Raw genomic sequence first — 12,496 nt, forward strand, 5'->3', positions numbered from 1 at the left:
CTTCTTACTGTATCCCCTTGTACTCTGTATGTCTAAATTTATAAAACATTCTTTGTCCACATTTTCCATACCATTTATCATTCCACAGATGTTTATTAAATCTCCCCCCCCCCCCTCTCTCTCTCTCTCTCTCTCTCTCTCTCTCTCTCTCTCTCTCTCTCTCTCTCTCTCTCTCTCTCTCTCTCTCTCTCTCTCTCTCTCTCTCTCTCTCTCTCTCAGAGAGAGAGAGAGAGGGTAGGAATTTCCAACATTCCTAATCTCTCTTCATGGGTCGAATTACTCAACTCCGGAACCATCTTAGTGATTGCTCTTTGTACTCTTTCCAATTTTATAATATTCCTCTTTGTAAGAGGAGACCTCACCACTGTTGCATATTTCATGGGAATCAACAACTCTTTTATCATTCCTTCATCCAAATATAAGAATGCCATTCTTACTCTTTAACAAATTCATTATCTCTCCAGTAATTTTATCAATGTGTCTGTCCTTAGTAAAATTTTCAGTAACTGTTTCTCCCCAAATCCATTTCTTCTTTTTGATTTCTTCAACTTCACACCTTTCATCTCAATGATATTGTATTCTCATAATGATACTGTATTCTTTTTTACTCCATTACTTTACATTTACTTAAATTGAATTCCATTTGCCAAGATTTACTCCATCTATTTATCTTATTTAAATCATCTTGCAGTATCATACAGTCATTTACATTTTCTATCCTTCTCATCAGCTTAGTATCATCTGCAGGTAAGTTCATATAGCTATCTGTTTCTTTGTTCAAGTCATTTACATATATCACAAACATTATTGGTCCCAACACTGACCCCTGTGGGACACCACTAGCTACTTTCAGCCAAGATTAATTTTGGTCTTGTATTACAGTTCTCATCTATCATCCAGATAATCCTCCATCCACTCCAGCAGTCTTCCTCCAATTCTTTCATAATTTTTAATCTTCCATAGTAATCTTCGGTGTGGTACTTTGTCGAAAGCTTTCTTCAAGTCTAAGTAGACACCATCTACCCATCTGACTCTCTCTCTTACACAATATCGACTATCTGTGAATAAAAGGACAATAAGTTCATCTTCCCCTTCTAAATCCAAATTGATAATTTCCCAAAACTTTATTTCTTTCCAAGTGTTCCATCCATCTTTCCTTTATTGTTCTTTCATATGGTTTTCCTACAAAACTAGTCAGTGACACTGATCTATAATTTAGTGGGTTTTTCTTATTTCCTCCTTTGAATATAGGTGTAATATTTGCTCTCTTCCAATTTTTTGGTACTCTTCCCTGCGACAATGATGTCATCACTATACTGTAAATTTTATCAGCCAGTTGTTCTCTGCATTCTTTCAGTATTCAGTTTGATACTCCATCTGGACCAGATGCTTTATTTACATCAAGCTCTTCCATCATCTTAAATATTTTATCATAACAAACTGGGACTGTACTTAGTATATTCCCCACCAAATTATCCCTTCCAGCATCAAACTCCCCTTCCACAGTAAATACCAATCTGAAACTTTTGTTCATAATCTCTGCCATGTCCAGTGCATCCTCATAGACATTTCCTTCATCTTTCAGTCTTGTTACACCTCTCTTCATCTTCCCATTAATATGTCTAAAGAATAGTTTTGGTTCATTTATACACTTTTCTACTATATGTCTTTCATAGTTTCTTCTCTCCATTCTTATTATCTCAATGTACTCATTTCTAGCATCAATATATTCCTCCCATCTGCTCTCAGTTTTCCTTTTCTTCCATCTGTTCCAGGCATTTAACTTACAATTTCTAGCATTTTTGCATTTTGTATTGAGCAATTCCTTACCTTTTCTACATCTTGCTCCTCCTTTAGGTACAAATCTCTCCACAGCAGTATTATATATCCTTAAAAATTCATCCCATTTTTTCTGAACACCTGCATGTTCAAAGTCCATGGCAACAGTACTTTCTTAATTTTTCAAAATCAACTTCACTATATTTAAATCTTACTTTATAATTTTCATCAGTGACTACATTTTCATTTTTCAAATTAAATTCCATCAACACCTGATCACTTTTATATAGAGAGCTATCATAGTGTATAATTTCAATAATTTCCATGTTCTTGATAAACACTAAGTCTCTTCCACTGAATCTGATATCACAATCAACCCATTGAGTCATCAAGTTTTCCACTGCCCAGTTTAATAGTCTATTACTCCATGAGTTCTCACTTCCTGTAGTTGTCAATGTCTCCCAATTTATCTCCCTTCCAGCATCAAACTCCCCTTCCACAGTAAATACCAATCTACAATTAAAATCACCAACAATGTAGACGCCGTCACATCTATAAGGGATCAGGATGACAAATGACCCAGTCGCTTACTCGCTTTAATGTGGTTAACCTGTAGTGACAATTAATTTGACATCAGCACGAGTATTGAAATACGAGAAAACGTCCGCATGCATGTAAGGCACATAAGCATCATAAAGAAGTAACATTCCATCATAACAGAGAGCAATATAATAACCAAATACATGATGGTTTACGCCTTAACAAGCTGTCAGAACAATAGAGACACAAATGCAATACATATAATAATATTCAATATTCAGTGTACTTTGACTTGACCAGAATGCAACACTTACGACTATGAGGGTCGGCATTTGAGGGTCTAGAGTTTATGGAGAAAGCAGAGAGAGTCACGACACCTCTCTCCCTGAAGCCTGGACACAATCTGCCCCCTTCTGAGGCCACTGGACCAGATATGCGACCCCGAGTGACCCGTCCCCCTACAGAGGTCTCTCTGTGTCTTATCTACCCTACGCGCCATGTCATCAACTTTACCACGCAAACACAACCCTCACTACCTCTCTACAGCTAAGCTAGTTCCTCCCATACAACTTCACTACTGCAATTAACTGCTAAAATGAATGCAGTTTCCTTAGTTTCTACTCTTTCCTTAGTGTTACACATGCTTCGTATTAGTCTCTCGCCACCAGCCTCACAGGACCTTGTGAGGCGACACAGCTGGCGACTACAAACAATAACTATATCACTACTTTCCATCACTATCTTTTCAAGAGATTTTAACACTTCCACCAGCATCTCTTCATGCTTTTCTTTTTGCCAAGCATTGGTCATAGGTAGCACATACACTTCTACATAATTCATCATCCTTCCATTTCCACTTCACTTACAGAATTTTAGACTTGTCTTCACTTTTTATTACTTCACTTTAACACATTTTTTAGTCAGAATGATCACTCCACCTCCTCCCTTGTCACTTGTTTCTCATCCATAAATCATATTTATCATCACCAATGTCAGGAGTTCCCCATTCATTTTTCCGTTTTGTCTCACATAATACAACAACATCCGATGCGGTTCTGTTTAATAACTAATTTATTTTCATCTTTGTTGACATTAATCCATTTACATTAGTATAACATACTTTATGTATTGTTTGACGTACTATTTCTTTATTCTCATTTCTCTTACTATCCAAAAAACCTTTTTCTACTCCATTTGTTGTTAGTTTTTTTTTGTTTAGCCTCATTTATTAGCTCCTTTTGCTTTAACCTTTCAGGCTCATCCAGATCCCTGTTTATCCATACACTCTTATATTCTTCATCTTCAGACAACCTCCAAGACCCATTAATTACCTCTTCTGCTTGTACCCGTGTTGCAAACCTTATTCTTATGGGTCTCATTTTTTTTCTTATTCATTTCTTATTCATATTTCCCAATTCTATGGAACTCTTCCACTTGCTTTACTACCCGACTGTCTTCACCCATCACTTTCTTCAATAACTTATTCAACAGGTTCTTTTCCTTTTCCTCTTTGAATTCTGCTTACTATTTTCTCTTCTTTTAAACCAAATACAATTACTTGTTTATATTTTTCTACAGTGTCTCACTAATTATTTATATTCTTTAATAAAATTTACCACTTTCTCTCTCAGATTTTGTTTCTCATTCTCTTGTTGTTCTATTATTTTCTTTAGTGATTCTTCTTTAACTTTTCATTCATTTATCCACTTATTTTTCCTCATTTCCACATCCTTTACACTTGCCTTCATTGCCTCATTTCCTTTCAGAACAGTTTCTACTTTCTTCTTTATTTGTTTCTTCAAACAGTCATTTTCCACCTTCAACTTGTCATTTTTATCTTCAACTTTGTTATAATAATCACCAATTCCATACCTGTCTCCTGGTGTGCCTCCAATGTCTTTACTCTCTCCAATAACTTATCCATCATTTCCTCCATATACAAAATCTTTCTACACTGCAACCTATAATTCAGTTCTCCTTCTCCAGTGAAACCTTCAAAGATCTCCTTTCCCCTGGGGTGCCGCCCTCTGCCATGTTTGTCCAAAATGTAAACAAACAAAGCAAACTTTCCTAAAGACAGGATAACTATACTCACAGTATTGTTTCTCCTCTTCCTATTTATTGCCTAGGTATTCCTTGTATTCTTGTTCAACTATGAGCGATTTGTGTCATTCCTTCACTTCTATATGTCAAGCACTGGAAAATATGTCCTGTCAGCTCTGCTTCTGCTGTGTGTGTTTTGTGTGTGTGCGTCTTTGTGTGTGATAGTAATAATTGGTGTAATTGGTGTATTGACAGGGGAGTAGACTGTTTTATTATGTGTGTGTGTGTGTGTGTGTGTGTGTTTACAGAGAGAAATATATGTACATTGATGCAGTGGTGGTGGTGGTGATGGTAAATTAAGGTTTGGTTGATGGGTGTGGCTAAGGCTTACTTGGAGGTGCGAAAGGAAGGGAAAGGCCAGGGTGTGTGGTGGGCAACATGTTTTCTACCAAATGATCATATTTTCTTTAAGTTTATGCATACTGTTTCCACACACACACACACACACACACTTTTTTCTCCTTTGGTAATGCATTCCACTGCTTATCTTCATGTATTTGGAAAACTTTCTGCATATCCTTATCTCCTTTTTTTTCCTATCATTTGTACTTGCTGTGATGTTGGTTTTCCTGTTGACTCAGATCTTGCACATGTACACATTTTTCATTCACATTCGTGTATCATAGTTCAGTCTCCTTTTTTCTGCTTTTTTTTTTTTTTAGTCTAGTTTGGGTAATGGTGACTTTTTAAATCATTAATCTTAGCTTTGAGTTAAATGTTTGTGTGTGAGAGAGAGAGAGAGAGAGAGAGAGAGAGAGAGAGAGAGAGAGAGAGAGAGAGAGAGAGAGAGAGAGAGATTCTTTCCTTCTTAATAATCACCTCAGTAAACACTTGTTCTCTCAGTTACTAAAGCACCAAATCAATAATTAATCTGCAAACTCCTACAATGTCTTTCTTTCCATCACACAGCCTTCCCTACACTTTTACATTTCACTCGCTCCACCTTTACATCTCCTTAGCAAATATTTCTCCCTGTGTCTCCTTTACAAATGCACCTCACTTCATTATCTTGTCTCATGCAGTAATACATTTCTCTCCACCAGTATCTTTATGTCGTAGTTCACCTCACTATATTGTCTTGTCTCATGCAATAATACATTTCACTCCACCAGTATCTTTATGTCTTAATTCATCTCACTATATTGTCTTCTCTTATGCAGTAATACATTTCACTCACTATTTCTCGCTTTATGCCTCCTCAGTACTGTCACGATCACTTACTTACTTACGATCGTACGATCCCAGTTATCTTTCCAAGAAAGTGGATGTTACACTGATCCCAGAAAGTTTTAAAGGTCTGGATTTTTAAAGGCTTCGAGTGCCTACCTGACCTATCTGAAATTGCCAGAATTACACCCTCTCACTCTGCTCATACCTTGACACAGCACACCTGGAATCACCTCTAATAACAGATTAATGTTGGGGGAGTAGAAAACACGATTATTCTATGTTACAAGCACATATATTGATACTCAAAATAATTTACAAACAACATGAGGTAGTACACGTTACTACATGACGTTCTCATCACTTCCCACAACACCAGAACCCGTTTACACCTCCATCAGTCACAGAAATATTTCCCCTCAACCGCAGGAATTTACTCAGACTCCATTACCGCGTCCCCAGACAACAATTCCCGTATTTCACCTCAAATCTCACAGGAGATCACCATCATCACCAAAGATTACTCATAATACCATAACATCATCCCCAAAATCACCAATACACCACAACACCAGCTTCCAAGGTCAGCACCACAACCTCCACTCACAAAATGGCTGCCAGTTTGACCTATGACCCCTTCGAACAGCGTCACCGGCACAACTCAACAACCGAATTTCAGCGGACAAGAGCTTTTGGTACCACAAAAGACTCACTAACCTGATCCTGGATATCAAAGTTATACCGCTACACCACTAATACCTCCACACACCACTCCACCAATCCACACCAAGATTCTTCGTTGAGAAACGCCTTCCCTCCGATATACCTCACGATCTAAGGCGCTCTGCCTTCCCCTCCTTGGAATGTGTTGTTGCCCACTCAAGCTCCCCTCATTTCAACATATTTCCACCTCAATTATACTTCCTCCCTTATACATACAAAGATATAGAGAACTTAAGTTATGAAGAGAATAATACTACATGATATAAAATGGGTAAATAAGCTTTACACTACTTATAACCAATAATAAGGATAATGCCCGAATGGCAGGTAACCGGAACACGGGGGACACTAAGAAAACGTGATCCCATTCAAGGTAAACACGGCCAATAACATGACAGTACACACACACACACACACACACACACCTCTCCCTTGACTTGTGTCCTGTGCAGTAATGCATTTCAGCCTTACTCCCTTTCACTTTATATAACCTACAGTAATACATATTGCCCTCTCTCTCATTCTACATTTCCTTCGATAACACATTTCACTCTCACTCACACCCTGCCTCCTCAGTGTATGCATGTCACTACCTTCTGTCTCGTGTGCAGTAATACATTTCATTCTCCCTCTCAATATTTCCTGCAGTAATCCATCTTACCTTCCCTCACACCCTGGCTCACTTCACTACCTTGCCTTGTCTTGCGTGCCGTAACAGTTCTCACTCCTCACTATTTCCTGCAGTAATTATCTCAGCCTTCCCCACACCATCTCCCTCACCCCATCTCCTTCACACCCTGTCTCTCTCACACCTTATTTCCTAGTGATACATCATGTACCCTCTCTTCCTTAAAAGGCCTGAAAATCTCAGGCATCATAAAGGCTTGTCATCAGTATAAAAAAAAAATTGCATTGTATTATATGTATTGGCATTAGATGAATGTTCAATGCCCCCCACAGTACATTCCACCGCTTGGTGGTGATTCCTGGCTGGACTTTGGGACACTGGGGATGGGAGACCAGCGGGACCTTTACTTCTACGCCATCAATGAGAACCCGGTGGAGCTGCGGCTGTGTGGCTGGGGATCCAACCTGACCCGGAGTGCGGTGGAGCTCATGGGAGTGGAGGAAGGGAACATCACCTCCATCAGGACCCGCAGCAACATGACCTATGCCTCTAAAAGTGTGAGTGTCTTGTAGCACTATGTTGCGATGAAGAGTGTCATTTAAACAGGTCAGAAGGATCATCCAAAATTGGAGGATAAGTGTCTTGAAACCTCCCATGTGAGAGAGTTAAGTCATAGAAAGGAGGAAATACAGAATCAGGCAGGGAGTTCTAGAGTTTACCAGAGAAAAGGGTGCATGATTGAGAATACTAGTTAACTCTCGCATTAGAGAGGTGGACAGAATAGGGGTGAGAGAAAGTAGAAAGTGTTGTGCAGTAAGGCTGAAGGAGGAAGGGAGGCATGCAGTTTGCAAGATCAGAAGAGGAATTAGCATGAAAATAGTGGTAGAAGATGGCAAGAGTGTTGGGACATGTTGGTGTATGTGAAGTGAAGTGAGTGTAGCACTGGTGTTTTGGGAGATAACTTGCAATTATAAGTATGTGTGAAGGGGGTTAGCTAAGACCACTCACATTAAGGGCCTCAAACACTTTTGGCTGCTCCTCAACTACTTTCCAAAGACTTTAGTTTAAGTTACATAGGTTTTAAAGAAGTTTTTATGTTCCTAGTGACAGATTAACAACATTTTTACATTATGAACAGGAGAAATGCCCTTGAGAACCTGGGTAATCATCTCTGTGGCCTTTGAAAATAGTCAAGGTGAGAGAGTAGAGTGTTTTTCAAATGTGGCCCAAAGTGTGAGTGTCTACCACCTGTGTGTTGGGACTTGTTGGCAATTATAGTTATGTGAAGGGTGTTTGCTAAAGCCACATTGAAGTGAAAAAAAAAAGCCCACACAATTAGTGCTTCTAGAAAAATTACCAGAAAAACCCTTCCTGGGCCTTGGCATGTAGAGTAGCTTGGCCAGTTTCTTTCTCTGCCAACTTAACATTCCTAGTCACAACAGACCAGTGCCTGCTTGAACCCTCTCACTGCGCCATGCAACATTTCCCAGCACTAAAAGCAATGCGTGGGATCTTTATAAATACCAGCAAGAAAAAAATCGATGAAGAGGAATAGTTTTTGGAATTTCTAGCCAGTATAATGTTTAGGGATGGCTGTAGAACAAGGAGAAATATTCCTGAGTAGTTTGTGATTAAGGAAAGGTGCACGAGGTAGCAGTGAATGAGTTATGATCGGGTGATCCTGGGAGTGGCCAGTTGTCATAGAAAAACCCTGGATGTTAGCAGGATTCAAACCCAGAACTTCTTGCATTGTAATTACATGCACTACTACCTAAGACACTGCTCTTTGTTACCCATTCATTGCAGCTTCCCTCATGCTCTTGTGTTCTTAAATAGAGGAAACAGGCATGTTTATATAGGGATTGCGACACATAGGCCCGATGGCTTCTTGCAGTCTATGTATCCCATAATCTATTCATCTAATTATATACCAGGATGGCAGTCCAAAATGGGATGACCCAGATAAAGCACCACCCCACACACACACACACACACACACACACACACACACACACACACACACACACACACACACACACACACACACACACACACACACACACACACACACACACACACTTAACCCTGTCAGCCCCTGGTGGAAAGAGGCAGTTTTGTGGACCACCCTACTACACCCCAGGAGCTTAGGCATAGCACAGCTGGCCACACACTCACAGCACTGCCTGACAGTACACACTGGTGTATCCCTGACCTTTCATGAGACTTCTGCAATCATTGCATTACTGCAATCCTGAGACTACAAGGCCCAACAGCATATACTGGCTTACCCCTGGCCCTGCATAATAAAACCATTCCATACACTACATTACTCAAATCCTAAGAGCTGAGACCACTGAAGATCATACATTGGTTTAACCCTGCCCCCTCATATTAAGACTGCTCCCTCTTCTCCAATCCTCACACCACTGAAGATAGTCTAATATAATGTAACCATATCCAGGCCTGACCTACCTCTCCTCCCCCACCAGCTATTCCTGAAGCCGAACCACTATGCAGTGTTTCGAATTGGAGTGCTCACGCCGGACACAGAGGGAATATTCATCGCAGAGTCATACGTACAGACACAGTTTGAGCAGATCAAGATTCCCTTCAGATTAAGGACAGCAGACGGCTCACTCAGTGTCGTGCCAAACACCATTGTATTCCATAACTCATTCCCGGTGAGAGGATGTATGGATTCTAATTATTCTGTGTGTTTTGTGGTATCAATACTACTTATGTTTGTATTTTGCTTTTCTCTCTCTCTCTCTCTCTCTCTCTCTCTCTCTCTCTCTCTCTCTCTCTCTCTCTCTCTCTCTCTCTCTCTCTCTCTCTCTCTCTCTCTCTCTCTCTCTCTCTCTCTCTCTCTCTCTTCTGTGTGTGTGGTTTACTTTTCTTTTTTTGTGTAAGAGAGACATTGGCCAAGGGCAACAAAAACTTGAATAAAAAAATGGCACTTAATGCCAGTTCCCAGGGCAGTGCCAAATAGAATGATCAAATAGCAGAGGATAAGTGTCTTGAAACCTCCCTCTTGAAAGAGTTCAAGTCATAGGAAGAAGGAAATACAGAAGCAGGCAGGGAGCTCCAGAGTTTATCAGAGAAAGGGATAAATGAGTATTGTGTGTGTAACTCTTTCCCAGCGAGTGGACGAATCAGTTCCACTCCTGTTTGTTTTGTTGCATTGCCTCTACTCTTTATCATTGGTTCCATTCCCTCGCTTGGTTTAGTCCTTCATGTTTAGTCATCTTTCAGTTTGTTGTCTATGGTTTAGTCGTCTTTTTAGGTTGGTTTTCTCCATTATTTTTTCTTTCCTATTTTTTTCCCCTCCCATTTTGCTTTCTCTGATTTAGTTGTTTTATTTTAGTCTGTTTCCGGTTTCTTTTCTTTTCTTTTTTTCCTTGTCGATTTCTCTACTTATTGTTTTATTTTCATTTTTTTTTTGTTCTGCAGCTTTTGCTTGTTTACTGAAGTTTAGTAATGTTTTCTTTTTTTCTTTGTTTTCTTGTTTTAATCTCAATTTTTCTGTTTTGTCATTTTTCGTTTTCTTGTTTTTACTTTTTTTTTTTCTTCATCTCATATTTCCATATCTTTCTCAACTTTTTCTTTTGTTTTTCTTTTCTTCTATGTCTATTTCTGTACAATTTATTTTCTTCTGTGGTTTTCTTTATGTATTTTTCCACTTGTATTTCTCTACCTTTCTTTTCTGCTTTACTTTCTGCATATTGTAGTGCTTGCTTTACTTACTGTACTATCTATCTGTCACTTCTTTTCTGCTTACTTATTTTTATTATTATTTCTCTTCTCAGCCTTATTTTTCCTTTTTTTCCACTCTTGTAATGACAACAGGAAGTTTGATGGCAACTTTCAACTTTTATTCAGCATAATACTGAACTATGCATACTGGTAACAGAAAATCAAAGCTTAGTATTGTCCGTACCCACATCTAGTAAGTAGTAAAGTAATTTGTACTAAGCTAGACAAGCTGTTATATTTACATTCCCTGGAGAGATGCAGGTTAAGAGGGGGATCTGATAGAAGTCTAAGTGGTATAGGGGACATAACAAGGGGGACATTAGCAAGATTCCCAGGATCAGTAAACAGGATAGAACAAGAAATAATCAGTTCAATTTTGAAAAATTTACATTCAGAAAAGAGATAGGAAGGAATTGGTTTTAAATTGGGTGGTGGGTGAATGGAATGAACTCAGTAATCAGGTTTTTAATGTGGAGTCATTAGGGAGCTTTAAAGACAAATTTATGGATGGGGATGATAGGTGGAAATAGGCAGCCATGTTTCATACAGGGACTGCCATGTGTAGGCAGTCCCTTCTTGCAGCTTACCTTATTTTCTTATGTTCATAATTGGTAACGTATAGGCATATGCATGGGAGGATATAATTAATGAATGGTACTGTTATGCTAGGCAGCTGAAGTATTGGGAAAACTCCATCCCGTGACAGCATGAGTGCAGCGCGTGGTGTCTGGTGTGAGGTGCACCAGTCAGTGTTGCCAGTAGCAGTAAATAATAATGTACCTCTGTTTCTATTTATTTTCTGTTTTAATCTTGCACATCCTCTCCATATCTTTTTTTTTTTTTTATTACATCTGTTCCTATTTATTTTCTGTTTTAATCTTGCACATTCTCTCCATGTCTTTTTTTGTTTTTTCTCTATTTCTGTTTATTTTCCTTCACCTTTTTTTAATTTTCTTTTTAGGTATTTTTTTTAACCTTTTTTGTTTTCTGTGTATTTTTTTTAACGACAGGTTATAATTTCTTGGCTGTATTTTTCATTTTCCTTCTCTGCTTTGTTTTCTGCTTTACTTACTGCATATCTTACTTGCTTTACTTGTTTTACTATGCCTCTTTTCTTCCTTTATGCTTATTTATTTCCTCCTTTAATCCACCAGACAAAATATCTCAACCATTTTTTCATTTTCCTTCTCGTTTTTTTTTTTTTTTTTTTTTGTGTGTATTTTTCTTATGTATTTCTTAAGCTTTCTTTTCTGCTTTAATTACTGCATATTTTACTTGCTTTACTTATTTTACTAGGTCTCTTTTCTTCTTTTATGCTTTTTATTTATTTCTTCCTTTAATCTGCAGGGTAAAATCTCACAACAAAACCTTCACATCCTGTCCACATTTGGCCACTCCATGACGGTGAAGGAGGTGAAGCCGCTGCCAGGGGACATACGCTTCTCATATGAATCTAGTCGGTCTGGGCCGGCCACGCTGCAGCCCGGACATAAGAGTCACATTGGTCGCCTGGTGTTTGACCCCAAGCTGGAGTGTGGCTCAGAGTGTTACACAGGCTTTCCCCTTACTGGCAAGAGTGAGTGGTGCTGTGTGTGTGTGTGTGTGTGTGTGTGTGTGTGTGTGTGTGTGTGTGTGTGTATTCACCTAATTGTATTTACCTAGTTGTGCTTTATGGGACAAGGAGGTTTGCTGGTGCTGTCCCATCTCCATATCTTTTAATATCCAGCTTAGCCTTGAATCCATGTATACTTCTTACATTTACTATCTCCTTAACCAGACTGGTCCATACATCTATACTATATA

The 12,496-nt window shown here is 38.9% G+C and overlaps 1 protein-coding gene across 1 annotated transcript in view; it reads left to right on the forward strand.

Moving 5' to 3' along the window:
• The window catches only part of LOC135092836 (transmembrane protein 131-like), a 91,828-nt gene that overhangs the window by 65,274 nt on the left and 14,058 nt on the right, over positions 1-12,496 (forward strand). Inside the window, exons 15-17 of the mRNA XM_063991579.1 lie at positions 7,273-7,497; positions 9,430-9,621; positions 12,041-12,269. Coding sequence (XP_063847649.1) covers positions 7,273-7,497; positions 9,430-9,621; positions 12,041-12,269 — 646 coding nt within the window. The remainder of the gene's footprint in view (positions 1-7,272; positions 7,498-9,429; positions 9,622-12,040; positions 12,270-12,496) is intronic.

Source organism: Scylla paramamosain, chromosome 41 (genome assembly GCF_035594125.1).
Source record: "Scylla paramamosain isolate STU-SP2022 chromosome 41, ASM3559412v1, whole genome shotgun sequence".
NCBI classification, from domain to species: Eukaryota; Metazoa; Arthropoda; class Malacostraca; order Decapoda; family Portunidae; genus Scylla; species Scylla paramamosain.